Source organism: Toxotes jaculatrix, chromosome 7 (genome assembly GCF_017976425.1).
Source record: "Toxotes jaculatrix isolate fToxJac2 chromosome 7, fToxJac2.pri, whole genome shotgun sequence".
Lineage (NCBI taxonomy): Eukaryota > Metazoa > Chordata > Actinopteri > Toxotidae > Toxotes > Toxotes jaculatrix.
This window is the reverse complement of record NC_054400.1, coordinates 17,618,832-17,637,508: the sequence shown is the minus strand read 5'-3', so window position 1 is coordinate 17,637,508 and position 18,677 is coordinate 17,618,832. Positions and strand designations below refer to the sequence as shown.

Here is an 18,677-nt window from a genome sequence, read left to right as displayed (position 1 = left end):
ACTGCAAGTAATTTTATTTTGAAAATTAGGTTTCATTCACTTCCGTGTTACCAAACAAGAAGAGCAAGTTGTCAACGGTAGTGGGTGGCTCCAACTTTTATAGCCGTCTGTAAAATCTGTACCGGGAACGCGTGACTGAAACAACTGAATATTTTTTTTATACTATGCATTTATTTAGGTTTGAAACTAGCTCTCATTCCAAAGTACATAGTTTATAGGCCCCGACAAGCTAACTGCTAATGCTAAAATAAATGTAGCTAGCTGACGCCCCTAACGGTTAATTCAAACTGATATTGAAACAAATACTTCAGTTTGTTTTGTGAAGTCAGCTGTCAGCTTTTAAGTCAGGTACAATCAGCTTTACTCGGTAAGCATGGCAAACAAATAAATGTTAGCGTCAGCGAGCTCATGTTTCATTCATATAGACTCTTTGCTTGGTTTCATCTGGCTGTAAGGCTATATAAACAGCTAAGTCATTATTTTGTGCTCGTGAAGTGACAGTATTTCTTTTGATGTATCTCTTTGTTTCTTTCAGGTAATCGAAAGATGTCTAGTAAAGAAGTGAAAACAGCGCTGAAAAGTGCCAGGGAGGCCATTAAAAACAAAGAGTTCAAAGAGGTTTTAAAACACTGCAAGGTAAAGTATCTAAAATTCTGAGGAATGTGAGGTATCTGCATATGGTCTTGGCTGTTGATATACATCTGTTCATAGGAATTTGGGTACTGAATGAGGCAATGCATCCCGCTCAAGGAGATGTTGTAAACTTGACTTTGCTTTCTGTGGTTTTAGGCTGTTTTAAAGCTTGAGAAGAACAATTATAATGCATGGGTATTCATCGGCTTGGCAGCCAGTGAACTTGATCAACCAGATCAATCACAGTCAGCCTATAAAAAGGCAGTGGAGCTGGAGCCTGAGCAGCTACTGGCATGGCAGGTACGGTGCCAAAGTATGGTAGTAACCTGTACTGAAAGTATTATATTTATTGATAATGTTTTATCAGTTGAGCTGAAATTGAAGCTGTGAAAACGCATCCGGGTTCCACTGCACCGTGGCATTGTTCCTCAAAGAAACATGTCCATTCTTAGTGAGGATATTTCATTTAATCCTATTCGTCTCTATGTATCGTGTCAGTAATGTGTTTGTGCTTTAGGGCTTGGCCAATCTTTATGAGAAGACAGATCAATGGGATTTCAAAGTTGAGCTGCCAAACATTTATCAGAAGCTTGTTGAGTTGTATGCCAGGTAAGATATGGAGACATTTTTATCAGTATATGCTCTTTATAACTTTATTTAATTTAATATTTTGCTTTTGCTTACCTCTTAAGGTTTGCATTGGTTCTAGTGCATTTTGTAGTTTTAAGTAGTTTTCCGTATTTGATTTGTGATGTTACTGATTTTCATTATGCCCTCCGTTCGCAGCTCGGACAAAAAAAAATGTTATGAGGTGATCAAAAAGCTTTCAGATATTTATGGGTCTGACAAAGAATATCTAAAGGTATGTAATTTTAAAGGCATATGGTTAAGACCAATGAAAGATCAATGTTCTTTTCACACATTTGAATGCATTTGTATGTGCGGACAGTTGGCCAAGGTATGGCTGCAGCTCATCCAGCTGAAGAAGGAAGATGCTGCGGACAAGACAGAGTTACTGCAGCTATGGCAACAGATGGCCAAACTCCTCTCAGACTGCCTTGATGAGGAAGAGCAGGACAGTGAAACTCAACAGCATGTAAGATTTCCTCAAATGTAGACTTAAACTCTACTACAACTTGTAGTGTTTCTCCTTTTGTATAGATACTGTGCAATACGGAAGAGTCCATACCTTTCAATCTACAAGCCCTAAAGGTTATACTCAGCTGATATGCCTTACCTCATGGAAGTCATAAGCTCCAATTTCTTGCACTGACTAAAGATCATACTTTAGTTAATGCTGTTTTTAGTGCACATAACTTTATGCCATCTGCCCTTTGGTAACTGTTTTGTTCGTTTATGGTCATCAGTTAATCACAGCATTTGAGAACACCATGGTTCTCATGGACCCAGGAGAGAACCACAAGAAGATCTCAACTAACTACATAAAATGTCTTTCTAAAGTAAGTGCACCTTGCCTTACATTTGTACCACCATCACAGAAATTCAGTGTTATTAAAATTATTCACAACTGGCCACCTCATACATCACGAATCTGCTGTTACTTTAGCTACCACAAGAAGAAGCCAAAATGAAAGAGGCCTGTGAGTCCATGCTGTCTCAGTACCCCGACCAAAGTTATCCTCTCGAAGCCCTTTGTTCTCGTTACCTCAAAACAGGTAAGATACTTATATATGTAATATTTACATGGTATAATAAGTTTTTTTTTTGTTTTTTTATAATTGACATTAAGTGCTACTCTCAAGCACTGAGAGGAGTCACTCGCCTTTTCACACAGAATGAATTTTAGTAAATGCTAAATAGAGTTAATTTTAATATATTTTATATTCCGATTTGAAGGTATCCTGAATGAAGACACAGTCAGCTACTTTTCCCGGCTCCTGGATCTGGCCCCTAACTGTGGGTTAGGGCAATTAGGTCTGGGCACCAAAGCACTTCAGGAAGGAAGGTACAAAGACGCCATTAAGGACCTTTCACAAGGTTAGTTTGCATATTAACCAAAAGGTTCTTCTTGGGTCTTAGTACAAAACGCACCACTAAAGACTCCATTACCATTGCTGTGATTTAGAATGACCGTAATCTGTCCCCTGTGTTTTTTTAAAGGGTTGAAGAAAAAGAACAGCAGTACAGGATGGTACAGTCTGGCTGAAGCTCAGTTTAAAATGCACAGATACTCAGACAGCGCTATATCATGCTCCCAAGGTATGTTTATTCTGCCATATATTACTATAGCTATCCAGGCAACCTAACAACAGCATCTAATCTCTGACCCAGCTAGTCCAAAACAATATGTCTAATCAGACCTCATCATGGGATTTGTGAATGAAACATTGGTGTTAACCACTATCTTAATGGGGCAGTCCTACTGAGCGTCAGTGTATGTGTGGTTCTGTTAGGTTTGATGGTGTGTGCCTCTGGAGACAAGGAGCTGAGAGTCAAACTGCTCAGGTTGAAGCTAGAGACTTTAGTCAGAAGTGGAGGAGAAAAGGCAGCAGACCAGGCTTTGGAGACCTTTTCACAGGTAATGTGACTGACTAATACTCTGTTTATTCAGCATGTTGTTTCAACTAAATATGTCAATTTTCTTTTCAGATTACTGCATGTTAAGAAATTCATGTTAATACAGTTAAAAGTATTTATTCTGGGTTTAATGTGGATATATTCAGCTGTTGTAACCATAGTCATGTCATGTCTGCGTTGTTTTTGTTTTTGTCTTTTTCAGATCCCAGATGCTGAAAAAGACCCAGTTGTAGTAGCCCTTAAAGGACAAGCATACCTTAACAAAGGACAAATTGATCAAGCACTTAAGGTTGAAAACCTTTGACCTGCTAAATTCTGGCAATGACAATGTCACTTTTATTTCATCATAAACATAGGAAACACATTTTTTCAGCAAATATTCAATTAAAAACATATTAAACTTGTGATATCATCATCTCACCCTGTAGATGAATATCTGTCTTATCTTGGTTGAAGATGAATTGATAGAAATGAAACTGTTTTAACTTCAATAGGTGTCGTCAGAGCTTGTGGCCTCAAACCCAAACCTGGCTCAGGGTTTAGCACTGAGAGGACTGGTACACTTAGCTGAAGGCCAGCAGCAGCTGGCAGAGCAGAGGTAAAAGCTGTGCCTCCTTTTTTTATGCATGTTTTCCCTCTGTAGCGCTCCACTGTCTTAAACTTAAGTAAAACAGTGCATTGAAACAAACCTCCACACTTAGCTTATCTTTTTTTTCAATGTGTAGTTTCCTAAAGGCTGCTACCCAGAACCCAAGCTGTGGAGAGTATTATTTTTTGCTGGGACAACTCTACTGGGACATGGGAGAAGAGACCCGTAAAGACAGGAGCAAAGCCCATACACACTTGCTGAAGGTTAGTACAGTTATTAGAAAGTTCACATTTTAGATCAACAAAGGTTTTTTCCTCATTTAATCTCTAAAATGTTGATGATCCAGTCATAACTTGCCCGCAAATAAACTTTAAGAAACTCTAACTCTTTCCATTGCCAGATGTCCAGTGTAGTGTTGAATGGCGTCTTAATTTGAAAGCTTCATTTGTCCATTTCAGGCTGCAAAGTTAGATCCACACCTTGGCTGTGTATTCCGCTACCTTGGGCACTATTACCGGGTGGTGGCAAATGATCGTGGCCGCGCACGAGGCTGCTATAAGAAGGCCTTTGAGTTGGACAATGAGGATGCTGAGTCCGGAGCTGCCTCAGTGGATCTCAGTATGGAGCAGGAGGACATGGTGCGTAGGGGAAAAAAAATTCAGTGTTTAAAGTTGTCAGGTGTTTTGCTGGAACTTTGTTATTGAGATTCCTTACAGGTGCTTCTCTTTTGTTTTGACCATGTTCCCACTTTCCCTGTCTTCCATTTTCATACCCCCTTTTCTCTGCCCTAAATGCCATAGGAAACTGCCTTAGCAACACTTCAGTCCGTGATAGAGAAAGCCACTCCAGGCTCAGCTAAATGGGCCTGGATGAGACGAGGCCTTTACTACCTGAAGGTTGGAGAGCATCAACAGGCCATAGCTGAGTAAGAATTTCAAATCTGAGACAACTAAATCTATTACCTTGATTTAGATGTTTTAAGTGAATGAGCATTGTTGACTCTTCCTTGTGTGTTTATAGTCTGCAGGCAGCTCTGAGAGCAGACCCAGAGGACTGGGTGTGTTGGGAGTGTTTAGGTGAGGCCTACCTGAACCGCCGGAGCTTCACAGCAGCGCTGAAGGCCTTTGGTAAGGCCCATCAGCTTCAGCCCTCCTCCATCTACAGTGTTTACCAGGCTGCTGCAATCAAACAGACCCTGGGCAAGTTTAAAGAAGCAGTCGCAGAGTACTTGCTGATCACTGCACAGCAGGACTATGTTCCTGCTCTTAAAGGTAGGTGTTTGTTTCTTTGTACTCTAAAAATGCTCTTAATCTGGTGTAATGTTAGGCTTTCTATTGCATGTACCTGGAGAGTCTTCTCTCTAAACCTGGGCATTTGGTTTTGATTTGTATTGTCTGTTGTTCAGGCCTTGGGGAGTGCCAGCTGTCTCTGGCAAAATGTTTAATGGAGGACTGCAGAGATGGAGGAGCCATTGACCTCATTCAGCAAGCCATACAGAACCTCTTCAGGTAATCGTTATTCATTCAACTTGCATACCTTAATATGACATAATGCTTTGTCTGTGATTTATTACACTGAAGTATCACACAGACATCACAATATTTCCTATTTCCTCCATCTATCCTTTCACTTTCCTGTGCTCTTCAGAGCTGTGGAGCTGCGTCCAGACCTGTCCTGTTTGTGGAAGCTGCTGGGAGATGCATGCACCGCAGTCAGCTCGGTGTCGCCAAACAGAGCGCAGGTTCTGGTGCCTGCCCCGCTGGCTGGTTTCGACTCCAATTCACAGGGCCACATGCTGAACCTGGCTCAGACGCTCAAAGTTGGCGAGAGGTATGTCCAGTCTGCCCTTATTAGCCAAGCATAGAATCTGAATACTGAACATTAAGTGCATGTTTCTGTGTGCAGGTGCTATGCTCGTGCTTTAAAGCTGATGTCTGAGGCTCCTAGCCTTTGGTATGACCTAGGACTCAACTATTACCGCCAGGCCAGCCTGCCCTGCCCTACAGAAGGAGACGAAAACTACCAATCTCTGGTCCTAGAGAAGGCTCAGCAGGTAATGGCACTGGATCCTACACAAGTTTTTCATTGTGTGTTCCCAGATGTGGTCTTTTAAGAGTTTATTTCTTTTCTCAGTGTTTGAAAAAGGCCGTCATGATGGACAGCGGGAACCACAGCTACTGGAATGCCCTGGGAGTGGTTTCCATGAGAAAAGGTAACAGCGTGAATCCTCATTTTTTAAATAAAAGTGGCCCACCCCATCTGGACAGACTAATTGGTCACTGTGTACTCGACCCACCAATATTTCATTACTCAAGAATTTCAAGTGCATTATTCACTGCGTCCCTTAACTAGATTATTTGATTGTGTCAGGTTGTTGCTGTAAAATGTTCTTACTTTGAGCTGAAACAGCTTTTCGTATTTAGGAAAACACTGAATTGGAGAATGAATTGGATATATTTGAAATAATCAAAGTTGTTGTAGCATTAGCTTCAATGTCATTGGCAGGCAAAAATGCATAGCGTGATAATGTATTTAGATACTATTTTTTCATTTGTTAATTCACTTTTCTATTGTATTAATTTAACTGCATTTGACTGATCTGTGTCAGAGAAACTAACCATTCTATCTTGTTGCTTTCTTTCTGTCACATCAGGTCTTGAGAACTTTGCTCTGGCTCAACATTGTTTCATCAAGTCCATACAAGTTGAGCCAAATGTATGTACAGCACATTTGGTGTTGTGATGCATAGTGATATCAAAAAATACTCTGAAGTGTTTACAAGACTTTATAATACTTCATTACAGAATGTTGTTGCCTGGACAAACCTTGGTGCCCTGTATTTGAAGAAGGACAACATAGAGGTGTGTGTGATCAGTTTCCTCATATAAACTTATATTGTTTTCGTCGTGGCTGTTTGATGTTTTCATGCTTAAAGGTTTTGTCTGGTTGTCTTAGCTGGCACACGAGGCATTCAAGATCGCTCAGTCCTTGGAGCCTCTGTATGTCAACTGCTGGATTGGACAGGTACTGAACCCCATCCTACCTTATCTTATAAAGACATCACGAAACAATGTTTTAAACTTAATTTTAATGCCACCATATTCACATACGAGGGATGACTGAAGTTTGTGGCCTTAGGTAGAAGGAGTCAGTTGACTCCTTGAGACTGAGGTAGCAGATGACTGCGTGAAGACTAATGTTGTCCATCTTCTCAGACAGTGCTGACTTGCAATTCTCAATTACCAGAAACAGTAGTATCAGAAAGGTCATTAACTTCATTAACTTACCTTTTTCTATCGTGTGTCTCTTAAATGCATAAACATATGACACAACATTTGTTGAAAACTGACAGAACAACAGGTCAAGGGATAATTAGGTAAAATAATAAAGATAATTCAGTTAACCTGGGCTGGTACAAGTGTTCTGCAGTGCTAATGAATGTGAAAGACATGCAAGGTTGGATTAGACTGAAAGTTATGACATATCATTGTGCTAGTATTCATGAGACTTAATGAATTTGTGTCTTTGAGCTCATTGTCTTTATCAGTCTAAAAGTTTTTTTTTCCCTTTTCCCTCCCACCAGGCGCTGATAGCAGAGAGTGTGGGAAGCTACGACACCATGGATCTTTTCAGGCACACCACTGAACTCAGCACGCATGTGCGTGACCTCCCAAAACTACTACTGTTATTGTAATACCCACTCATTAGCTGGATAATAACAGTTTGTTCTTGGCTTCAACTTTATCAGTCATGCTGCTAAATGTTCACTTCTAAGCCTTTTGTTACTACTGTCGAGGAATTAATGATGATACCATGATGAAACAGAAAATAGATTTTTTTTTTTTACTTTGTCAGAATCTGTGTTTCCTGCTGTCCTCTCACTCTTAATGTTCATTTCTCTCCCTCATCTTTCCCCTGGCAGATGGAGGGAGTGAAAGGTTACGCCTTCTGGGTATGTTCCACCCTGCTGGATAAGAGCAACAGAGACTCTGAACTGTACCGCTACAACATAGTCCAGATGAATGCCATCTCTGCTGCTCAGGTGGCACTGAGCAAGTACACAGGTACAGAATCTAAGTGTGTGTTGATGTTCATGCAGGATTCACAGATCCCTTGGTTCTATTTGAGTAATGTGTTAGAGATGGATGTTGTGTGACACGAAGCACATTTTGTGTCCCTCTCAGAGAGGATCCAGTCTGACCCCGAAGCCTTCATTATGCTGGGATTCCTGAATGAGCATCTGCAGCTGAAGAGGCAGGCCTTACAGGCTTACCAAAGGTGTCTGTCTGAATAACACTGACTGACTGACTCTGCTGGCTTACAGGTGGCTCCATATTTGCGTATAATTCACTTTTCTCAATCCTAATTCTCTTTCTCCAGAGCCGTTGAACTGCTACAGTCCATGTCCTCGACAGAACAACTGGCTTTTGCTTTGGGCAGCTATGGCCGTGCTTTGTGGTAACAACCAGTTATCTCAATACCATGTACTTGAACCATCTTTGACAATACTGGACAAATTACGCAAACTCCATTCTTCGTACGTCTCACTTTGTGTTTTGCAGCACCTCCGGCCAGTGGGAGGAGGCAGTGCATGTTTATAATTCCACTCCACTGCAGGAGCTCAGTGATCTGGCTGGGCTGGCTCTGTCCTACTGCAGGGCAGGACTCATCGCAGAGAGCATCAGCGGTGAGGACTGGGAGACACACTGAAATTAGAGGTCATATGTTTACATGCCAGAGTGACTGTGAATAAACTGTTGTGTGTGTATACTCTAGCCTATGAACGTGCCTTGGCTGTGGCTTCCAGTGAGAAGGAGAAGGCTTACATCTTGACAGCTCTGGCCCTGCTGCAGCACCAGCAGGGCAGCGTAGACTCAGCCAAGACTCTGCTGTTTAAATGGTGAGAGTCCACAGTGCTAGCTGGACCGTAGCAGCGATTTCGTATATTTTTGTCCTTGTCCACTAACTAAAACTATTGCGTATCAGTTGATTAATGAATGTGTTTTCCTTACCAGTCTTCATTTTGTGTTCATGCCAGTATAAAAAATAAACTTGCAGAGACTTGTCTTTACAAGAGATAGATAATCCACCCTTCAATTCTTCTTGTTAAACCTGTTGTCATTGTAATGGGCAGTATGATGTAGTCAAAGATCCTGTGATATTTTTCTTAATTTTCAAGCTATAATGGTTATGTCCATTTCAGTCAGGGACTGTTCAAGTGCTTGCGGCCAAAAAAGTATTGCATTCAAAAGTTTAAAAAAATCATGTAAAAATCGTATTTTCCTGCCTTTAAAAAACTATGACCTCAAATTGACAAGTCTTAAATGTTGGAGCTTCCTGAGACCATTTGATTGTGCCAAGGAAAATCTAAAAGTATTTATCTGTCTGTTTTCTGTCTCCATAGCTCAATGTTAAAGGAGCCAATCTCCGAGTCCCTGCTGTGTTTATGTGCCCTGGGCTTGGTCCATGGTGATGCCACACTAGCCGCTGCTGCCCTGACCGAGCTGCTGAAGCAAGGTCCAGCTTCTGGGAGTGTTGTAGAGCAGCGATGTTTACTCACCTGCACCTTGCTTGCCCTGCAGGGTAACTACAGTGCAGTGCAAAGGGAGGCCTCCAGAGCTGTACACAGGTAAAATGCTTGTTTGAAAGGTTTAGAGCACCTTACTGAATTTTGCTACTTCTGTAAGCACCTACAATAATTATCAACTGGCATAACTGTTTCCTGTACAGTGTAGCTACATATCATATACATAATAAGTCTTCCTTTGTCTGATTTTAACTTCTAACTTACAGCAATCCTGGAAACCCATCTCTGTGGGCCCTGCTGTCCAGAGTGGTGCCACAATACTACCCCAGGAAGGCAAATGTAAGCCTGTATACACACACAGTCATTAACACGCATCTCAGTCACAAGCCCAGGAGAGCTAGTATACTCATAAAGATTTAACTGAGCAGCTTCATCTACTCCTGCTGTGTTACTGCTGAACAGTTCTAGTGGTTTTCTTCATGTTTTTGTCTGCTGTGTATTCCAGGGTGGAGCAATGGCCGGTCATGTTGCCTGTCTCTCCAGTATGACCCAGGGAAAGGTAAAAGCAGGATTGGATGATTTTGTTTAAATGCTGTAATGTCTCTTTATCTGTTGTGTTCTTACTGTGGGTTATTCATTCTTTTCCCTCATCGTCATTGATTTAATTCCATATTCTCTTACCTAAACTTTATCATCTTTAACCTATTGTTGATATTTCAGAGTTTTTTCTTAGTATCCTTGCTTGTATATTAAACTGACTTGATTGAACTTGTGTCCCTGCAGAGGGCGCTATTGTACAGTGGAGTGAACCAGCTGGCTGGCGGAAGACACTCTGGAGAGGACAGTCACAGGAATGCACTGAAGACTATGCAGAGAGCTGTGCTGCTCTGTCCCGGTAGACACACACAGTTATATGCTAAAGAAAGAAATACAAACACAGCAAACACATTGAACTACCTCACATACAAACACACTGAAAAAACAGATGTCTTTGAAAACAAACCGGTTTTAAAGAAGTCATGAAAAACTCAGTATCTGGAAGTTCATATGTGTAAATTCTCCAGTTTACAGAGCCTAGATAATGATGTCCCTGATAATACACAGTAGAATGAAGTTTTGTTGTTTTGTGATACATTGAACTTGCTTGCGTTCGTCACTATCAGATAAGTGTTTAGCTACTTTGCACCAAAGGAATACTGTGAAGCATCTGTGTGACATGAGTCTCCACTCCTTCTCTCTACTTTCAGATGACCCAGCAGCATGGGCAGGACTAATGGCTGCCTGTCACACAGAAAACACATCCTGTTATCTTTCAGGTTCTGCTCCATGCAGACAAGGCCTGGAGAAAATCCTCATGTCTGTGGTTTCTGAGAAAGGTGTGTTTATTGGTGTGTGGTTCCTGTTGTGTGTATGTTTGTGTTTGTGTGTGTGTTTGTGTGTGTGTAATTGTATAACTGACACCTTTCTGTGTCCCAGTGCGTGATGTGGAGGAGATAGAGCGCCCCCTAGCCCAGTCTCTAGAAGGCTGGGTACTACAGCAGGCAGTGACTGGTCTCATGCTGAGGGGACAGCTGGATCAGGCAGAGGCCCTCTGCTCACAGGTTTGATATGAACACACACATACACACACATCTTTAACATTATATTTGGACCTGCTTTACTCCAGAAACGATAGAGTCATACAAGTAATACTCAGATTTCTCTCATGTGAGGCCTCTTCCTATCACTGTTGTGTTCCTCACGCTCCGGCTGCTTCGTCCCAGGTGCTGAATGTTTCCCCAGAACACCCAGGAGTGATGCTGTCACTGAGACAGGTGCAGTGTCAGCGCCTCCTTGTGGCCAGTGGTGGTACTATCCTCCCAGACTCTGTGCTGGAGCAGCTCAGCAACACAGTGATGATGAACCCCACCAACCTGGGGGCATGGCATGTAAGTGGACACTCAGTCATTTAAAATGCTATGATAGCACTTTGTATTGCAGTGAATCATTGATGAGCTCTTTAATTTGCTGTTTAATTTCAAGCACCAGATGTTTAGTGGTTCAGATTTTTAAACAATGCTATACAACATAGTTCAGTTATACATATAAAAGTAGCAAAAACAACCAGCCTTTCCACCTGGCTTTAAAGTATTGGTGGTGTTAGTCTCAGATTGTCACTCATTTAAATGCTGAGGTCATGTTGTAATGAAATGATCAAACAGTTTCTTTCTTCTGACCGCAGTCATTTTGCCTTGCGTCCTCTGAGACACTGCCCTAATGAAGACCATTTCTCTGCCTTGACCAAGACCTCAATAATAACTTAACCTTTTATCTTTCATCTGTGGGTAAAATACGTTCTTTAGCTTCAGAGTTCATTGTTGCTGCAAGTGAGAAAGTAGACATTTCATGGACGTTTCATTCTTGGTATTGTAGTATTTTGTTGAGAAGTCATTGTATATTTTTTACTAGCTGAACATATTTGCCTTTTTGTGCCAGTCGTTTTATATTTACTTCAACTTCAACAGGCAGTGGATTATTGTCAGTCATTATCAGATCAAAACTCATGATTTTCAAAAATGATTGCATCTCTTCTTCTAACCTTTCCTTATCTCATATTGCCTCTAACAATCACTTCTATGCCCCTCTTGCTTCACCGCTCATATTCCCTCTCCGACCCCTTCCTCTGTAAATCTGTCATCCTCACCTCTACTCATCCTTGCTCGCTCTGCCACTCGGGCTCTGACTTTCTGTCCCTCTCTCAGTGGCTGGCTGAGGTGTATCGTAGCCAGGGTCTGCTGGTGCAGGCAGTCATGGCATACAGGCAGAGTCTGCAGCTAGCCTCACAGCTCGGCCTTCACGGCAGCCAGGTTGCCAGCCTGCTCCGACTAGCCCTGCTAGCTCTAGGACCGTGTATGGTGAGTCCCTGCACAGGATATAATATCCAAAATATTCCTTATTGTAGGGTGATAAAGTACAGCTATTATTTGCTACACTGTGGCTATACATAAGAAGAAGATTCTACAAATCTAATGATATTGCAAAGTAGATGTTAAAATTATAACACAAGTCATGTTTTATCAGTATTGACAGCCAGATTTACATAATGCTACACACATACACACTGCCAGGGACAGCTCCAGTCTACACTCCTGTCATCTGGGCAGAGACAAGGTAGAGGAGAATCCAGCAGAATTATAGGATAAGCAGCCAGATGGAAACGCAAACAAGACAAGAAGCCGTCGTTGTAATTTAACAAGAGGGAATATGGTTTTTAGTCCACTGCTCACAGGACAGAAAATCCCAGGGTGGCCTACCATAATTAAGCATAATTCTTCTCTATTTGACATTTTAGTAACTCTGTGAATATCATCTATTTTTGATCACAGTCACTGCTCCTCTGAAAGTACTGACACAGTCGGCAGATGTTACTCTTAAAAGCATTACAAGGTTATTAGATGGATCAAACTTAATTTTACCTAGGTGTCTTTTAGCGAGTTTTATTCTTAACTATTTGTGCTCTGACCTCTCAGGCAGGTGTCCCAGGGAACGATTGGAAGGACCTGGTACTAGAAGCCACTACTGAGGTTTTGAAGCTAGGCTCATTCCCTATGGCCCACCTCTTCCAGGCCCTGCTCCAGTATGTGACCAAGATGGCAGCAAGGTCAGTGATTCCCACAGCATTCTGTCTCCCCTGCTGCAGGATGTATGCAAATGCTTGTGCAAGCTACAGGTGTATCTATGTTGCTGTGAGTTGATATACAAATGTTTTTATCCCACTGACTTTGTGTAGCATATAATCTAAAGTGATCGCATAAGATTTCTGATACTTTAAGTTTATGCCTCCATCTGTCATTTCTAGATGGTTAGAACTGTATAGTAATTTCTGGGCATAAATTTTCCTATCCTGACATTATAGCCTTCTGTCACTACCTCACAGACCTGCCAGTACGCTTAATTAGAGTGCAGCATTCATCAGAAGCTGAAGACAAAGACACTTTCATGACAGAAACGCTTTATTTTCTCACAAAATACTCATGAAAAACAGAGGGAACAGTTATGGACTCAGGCAGTGAACATGTTTATACCCTTTGCCCATTTCTGAGCATGTCTTCTACAGGGACACAAGGCGTTTGTTGGAACGGCTTGTGTACGTTTCCTCTCAAGATTTCCCAGTGACAGTGGTGCAGGTTGCCAGCTGGTACCTCCTCAGACACTTGCATGCCAAAAATGACCAGGAGCTGATGAATGTGAGCACACAGCTATTTCTACTCTGGCACCAAATGTTTGAAATATTTTTTGTGGTGATACATAATTATTTCAGATGCCTAATTCCAACCACGACATTTATGGGAACAGCAATAGCACGTAAAAATCATTCCTACATCTGTAGTGGTTGTTTACTTTTGCCACAACTTTGATAGTGAACATATTTTCTCGTCTTTTTTTTGTAGGTCCTTTTGCAGCATGCCAAAATGAATGGAGATCAAAGACTGCTGGAGTTTCATTCACTGCTTGCCTCTTCTTCATCCTAAATTTTTGCAAAACTGCAAATGCCTCACAGTGAAATCATGTAGCTTAGTGGTTTGATCCACAGGTAGCAGTCATCAGCATTTCAGCTTTTCTGGGTCTCTTAACTAAATACGAAATCACATCAAACTGGACGTTATGGGTCTGATATTATGAATATGACATTTATTGGATTTACATGATTCTTTGGTGTTACATTATGTGGTGGTCAAGAAATCAGATCAGTTCAGTAAATCAAAATCATGAGCATTATCACATATTTCAAAATGTACTTAACATAAACCAACAAATATCCACAGTTAGACTGAAATAAAAGCATTTGGCTCAATACGTAAAGATTGTCTCATATTGATCTCACAATTTGTAGACCACATGCAGTGACATATTCCACAGATACTATTGCAACATATTGCACCAGTTTCTTCTTTCCACAAACTAGCTGTTCAAAGGAGAAACATTAAGCCCTGTTTCCAAAGTCTAACTACACCCTGCGTTAACTCTAACTCTAGTTAATTTCAGCTTTACTTTCCCCTCCACTCTGCTAGGTCATTTAGACATGGATCTTCGTCCCATCTGTGTTACTGGATGGGATGAACTGGACAGACATGCTTGATCATGAGTGCGCAGATGTTTTGACCACAGCCCCAGCAAGAATGCTGAATGTGTGGTGCACCCTGGGGGGTCTTTCTCTTGCATAGTGAACACACATCCACAGCACCCCCACTTCCTGTGCTGTTTGTTAGACTGTTAGCGACATGCTGTTGAAGCTCTGCCAGTACAGCATCCGGTGCCGTTGTAATACCCACGACTTTCACTCTGCTGGGGTCAAACACACAATCTTCCTCGAGGCCGCTGGGCACAGCTGCCATGTTACATTTGGGGGGGACCCAGGCAGTGTCATAGCCATATGCATGCCAGGTTTTCTGCATAGGATCATTGTCCTGGGCAATACGTTTGACACGACCAACACACACATGTAACCGAAGGACCACGCGGTCTGAGGGGTTACTCTTCAATGGATAACGTTGAGCCTTTTCCTTATCACGACTGACATACACACCCTTTCCCAGCATGCCATCTGGGGACTGCTGAAAGCCCCCGGCAATGATGAGCTGTGCATTGGCAACACTGGTACCGTGGTACATAGTGTAGACCCCCCTGTCTTTGGGCTCCTGAGAGGCCCCGAGCTCCATACAAGGAGAGTTGTCATCATAGGTCACCTCCCAGCCAAAGAACTGCACCGACATCTTGCTTCAACAAGGGACACTGCAAGGAATGAATACAAAAATGGCATTATGTTAATTTCAGATTTCAAGAGTGACCTTTCATGGCCAGTGTTTAAAAAAAATAATGGGATGTAGCTTTAATCCCTCAGTAGGCATGGTGTTATGTGGTAGACAGTGTTACACCAAATCCTGTGACCCAAGCAGGACTTTCAGCTGTGCTGCCAATATAAATACTTTGTTACCAAAAGGTGGGTCACACATACCACTACTAATAATTAGAAGAACAAGAAATCACTGCTACCAAACAAGCATTTGGTGTAACAACGGCTTTATCCTATATATGGTCTAGCTAACTCGTTCGAGTCAACCCTTTAAATTACAGTCAGTATGCTAGCGTTAATGCTGTAATAATACACACGATTGTCACCGAAATGAATTCATATCAGTTACATTCCCAGAAAATACTTACTATATCCTTAAGCTAACGCAACTGGGTTTTACAAGACAGCATATAGAGACGCTTCATATCCGTATGTCAGCCGAGCAAACGACAGACTTAAACGTGAACTCACCTTAACTGTTGTACTGGTTAATCTGCAACTGTAACAAATTGTACCGTATGTTGTTGTTTAAGGTTATGACTAACTGATTAGGTTTACAAACCTTACCTTCAGTGAGGAGCCGGTTTTCTCTCGGTAACCAAAGTAAGTTTCACTTTCCCTTCAAAAGATTTTAATATGCCCTGTCTCAACTTTCAGTTTTCTGGGCGTGAGGGAGAATATCGAGATTTATTCATATAGACACCATTCAGAAAGCCCGCACATGGCCGGTTAGCTCAGTTGGTTAGAGCGTGGTGCTAATAACGCCAAGGTCGCGGGTTCGATCCCCGTACGGGCCACTTTATCTTTTTTTTTTTTCGTTTTCGATTGCCTTCATAGACACAAATTAATTTTACTTCAGATCGTTAGCAGTGTATTTAAACTGGATTTAAACAGCCATACAACATTTAATCTGTTGTATGAATTCAAAGACAGCTAGATTACCTAAACGGACAAGGGACCTCAAAAGCTCTGTTCACTGTGTTGCTGTTGGTTTATGTACCCATTTCACCTCTGTGTTATGCATGTGAATTGGATGTCACTTGTCTTTATGCTGCAGCAAACTGTGTCCCCTTTCCTTCTTTATGTTGTCCTCAGATAACTAGGCTGAAAACATTTTGTTACTTCCATTGCTCTGCCTTTAGAAAGAAAAACTACGCAGGCAGTGTGTGTCATGCGAAGTCATCTGCTACTGGTAAATGCTATTTTTGTACCAGCCTGGAAAAAAAAGGATTGTTTGGTATGCGAGCCATTCCCCAATTAGTCTGTTACACTTGCAGCTGGCAGGTCAGTCTCCTGGTAGAAAAAAAACCAATACCACTTTATGTCACTGTACTGTTTAGTTTTTAACCAAAACTTTTACTACTAAATGAGTTCTTTTGATGAGTCTCTTCACAAGATATGGAACCTTATCAAACTGGACATTATGGCTTTGATAATAATGACATTTATTTGCATTTGAGCTGTTCCACAATTTAGTGTTCAGTGAATTTAAATAATCTAAGTAAAGCAAAGTCATGACAATTTACATATGTTTTGCTTTACATGTAGTGTCTCATCTTGACTGCACGTACTCACATAATGCATGATGATCAGAGAATATAAAGCTAGTGCAGTTGAAAAAAAGGAGTTAACATTATGGTAAACCTAATGCTTTACTAGCATAATTTTGCCTCCAGCACATACAAAGGCCTTGTAGGCGTGGATTGTCTTCTCTTGTCACTACTCCTCTCCTTTTTCAAGCAACTTCTTCCCTCTTCCCCTGTCAGGGTTTAGGTGCACAGAAATGCTTGGGCATGAGAATGCAGATTTTTTTCCCGCACTCCCAGCACTGCTGCTTGATGTGTTGGGAGCCGTGCTGGGTCTTCCTCTTACACAGTGAACACACATCTGCAGTACCATTTCCTCTTCTTCCGGATCTTGTTCCTAAAAGCTGTTGAAGCTCCTTCTCAATGATGGTGTCCGGTGCCTTGGCGATGCGTATCACTTTCACTCTTCTGGGGTCAAATACACAATCTTCCTCGAGGCCACTGGGCACAGCTGCCATGTTACAATTGGGGGGCACCCAAGCAGTGTCATAGCCTTTATCGTGCCAGGTCTTCTGCAAAGGATGGTTATCCTGGTCAATACGCTTGACACGGCCGACGCGCACACGTAACTCAAGCACCACACGGTCTGAAGGGTTACTATTCAATGGATAGTGAGACGCCTTTTTCATGCTGCGACTGACATACACACCCTTTCCCAGCATGCCATCTGATGACTGTTTAAAACCACTGGCAATGATGAGCCGTGCACTTGCAATGCTGGTCCCATGATACATAGTGTATACACCCCGGTTCTGAGGTTCCTGCGATGACTCAAGCTCCCTGTCGTCGACCACCTTCCAGCCAGAGAATGGCACTGACATCCTGGTATAAGAATGTGGCTGAAAAAGGGTGTTGTTCACGTCCTCCACAGATATGCAACTCTGTGAGAAATGAATACAGAAATGTGACACCATGTCATAGCAGATTTAAGAGTGATCAGGTTGTAATTTTTACTTAACTGAGGCAAGTAAAATCCATGGAGCCCTCTGGTTTTCATGCATGTTTTTTATTAGATTTTTTGGGGAAATGAGTATAAGTATAAGTTTGCCCAAACTGTCCCTGCCACTGCCAATCACATCTGGCGTTGCATTGTATTCTTAAAGCACTCTGAATTGCCTTGGTGTTGAGAGGGGCAACAAACTTGCTTTGTGTCTTTAGCTGCTTCCTCATATTTTTGAATTTAAGTGACATTTTGAGCTCATTAATGCACCCGTGTTTGCTTATTTATCAGAAGTCTGTCCGTCTTGTACATAGTGCTTTGCTGCCTCAGTGAGTTAAATATAGGCCCATGAAGGCCTGAAACTTGAATCTTGATATCAGCTGGTTTCAGAGCACTCTCACACTGGTTATATTTTCCTTCACCAATAAGGTTAGTTGAACTTTAAATGCATTTGACACTTTTCCCCTTAACGTCTCCCTCAAGGCGAGCCCTACCCCAAGTTTGTGAACCACTAGTCTTGATGATAAGCTGTATAGCCTAACCACATATTTATAGTCTGTGTTTCATCAAATATAGCAGACACACAGACTTGGACATATACGGACAGGACTTGTAGCATACTCTTACATTATCATATTAAAGGGTTTCATGGCTCTTGAGAGTTTATTTGTAATTTTATTTTGTGTAAATAAAAATAGAAGGCTCGTAAAGTATAAAATAGAGTATAAAATAGATCTGCCTTACCGTCAGTGAGGAGCGGTTTTCTCTGACAGCAAAACAACTTCCACTTTCACTTCAGTAGGTTTCCCTTTGCAGGTTACGGTGAGTACGCCTATGGGGTGTTTCTCAGTGGCCGGTTAGCTCAGTTGGTTAGAGCGTGGTGCTAATAACGCCAAGGTCGCGGGTTCGATCCCCGTACGGGCCATCGTCGTTTTTTTCAACCTGTGAACTCATAGTCACAGCACTCATGCGTATTCACCTTTTCATTTAAAATGGCGAACCCGTTAGCAAACACTGGCTTAGTTTCACGT

At 41.8% G+C, this 18,677-nt stretch overlaps 2 protein-coding genes and 2 non-coding genes across 6 annotated transcripts; 3 read left to right on the top strand and 1 right to left on the bottom strand.

Moving 5' to 3' along the window:
* The first annotated feature begins 59 nt into the window (after positions 1 to 59).
* Positions 60 to 13,859, top strand: ttc37 (tetratricopeptide repeat domain 37). 3 transcript variants are annotated; one of them, XM_041042099.1, is made up of 41 exons: positions 60 to 367; positions 536 to 636; positions 790 to 933; positions 1,151 to 1,242; positions 1,420 to 1,495; positions 1,583 to 1,729; positions 2,001 to 2,093; positions 2,201 to 2,309; positions 2,491 to 2,631; positions 2,755 to 2,853; positions 3,048 to 3,172; positions 3,374 to 3,460; positions 3,666 to 3,769; positions 3,897 to 4,023; positions 4,219 to 4,398; positions 4,561 to 4,685; positions 4,781 to 5,031; positions 5,166 to 5,268; positions 5,408 to 5,590; positions 5,666 to 5,813; positions 5,894 to 5,972; positions 6,414 to 6,475; positions 6,565 to 6,621; positions 6,716 to 6,784; positions 7,344 to 7,418; positions 7,683 to 7,824; positions 7,945 to 8,038; positions 8,141 to 8,218; positions 8,323 to 8,447; positions 8,537 to 8,660; positions 9,165 to 9,389; positions 9,554 to 9,626; positions 9,793 to 9,846; positions 10,071 to 10,182; positions 10,535 to 10,663; positions 10,764 to 10,888; positions 11,051 to 11,215; positions 12,029 to 12,181; positions 12,797 to 12,927; positions 13,384 to 13,513; positions 13,718 to 13,859. In XM_041042099.1, exons 2-41 carry the CDS (start codon positions 547 to 549, stop codon positions 13,796 to 13,798), a joined length of 4,707 nt encoding a protein of 1,568 aa, XP_040898033.1. In that variant the 5' UTR covers positions 60 to 367; positions 536 to 546; the 3' UTR covers positions 13,799 to 13,859. The 3 variants fall into 3 exon arrangements, with proteins under 3 accessions (XP_040898033.1, XP_040898032.1, XP_040898031.1); XM_041042098.1 differs by lacking the exon at positions 13,718 to 13,859 and having other exon boundaries at positions 60 to 348; positions 13,384 to 13,697; XM_041042097.1 differs by lacking the exon at positions 13,718 to 13,859 and having other exon boundaries at positions 13,384 to 13,697.
* A 77-nt stretch (positions 13,860 to 13,936) lies between these two features.
* Positions 13,937 to 18,527, bottom strand: LOC121184395. Its single transcript, XM_041042033.1, has 3 exons — positions 18,391 to 18,527; positions 16,884 to 17,587; positions 13,937 to 15,044 (listed from the first exon to the last, which is right to left on the bottom strand). Exons 2-3 carry the CDS (start codon positions 17,525 to 17,527, stop codon positions 14,372 to 14,374), a joined length of 1,317 nt encoding a protein of 438 aa, XP_040897967.1. The 5' UTR covers positions 17,528 to 17,587; positions 18,391 to 18,527; the 3' UTR covers positions 13,937 to 14,371.
* On the top strand, positions 15,844 to 15,917 carry trnai-aau. The gene has a single exon. It is a non-coding gene; the product is annotated as a tRNA-Ile (tRNA).
* Positions 18,498 to 18,571, top strand: trnai-aau. Its single transcript has one exon. It is a non-coding gene; the product is annotated as a tRNA-Ile (tRNA).
* Positions 18,572 to 18,677: the final 106 nt, after the last annotated feature.

Bases quoted from the DNA above. Each gene is read 5' to 3' on its own strand.
- ttc37 (XM_041042098.1), top strand. From the start codon at position 547: ATGTCTAGTAAAGAAGTGAAAACAGCGCTGAAAAGTGCCAGGGAGGCC. The intron at 7,825-7,944 runs GTACAGAATCTA...TGTCCCTCTCAG, and splicing joins GGCACTGAGCAAGTACACAG to AGAGGATCCAGTCTGACCCC. The intron at 10,664-10,763 runs GTGTGTTTATTG...TCTGTGTCCCAG, and splicing joins GTCTGTGGTTTCTGAGAAAG to TGCGTGATGTGGAGGAGATA.
- LOC121184395 (XM_041042033.1), bottom strand. From the start codon at position 17,527: ATGTCAGTGCCATTCTCTGGCTGGAAGGTGGTCGACGACAGGGAGCTT. The intron at 15,045-16,883 runs ACAGGGGAAGAG...CCCTTGTTGAAG, and splicing joins TTCTGTGCACCTAAACCCTG to CAAGATGTCGGTGCAGTTCT.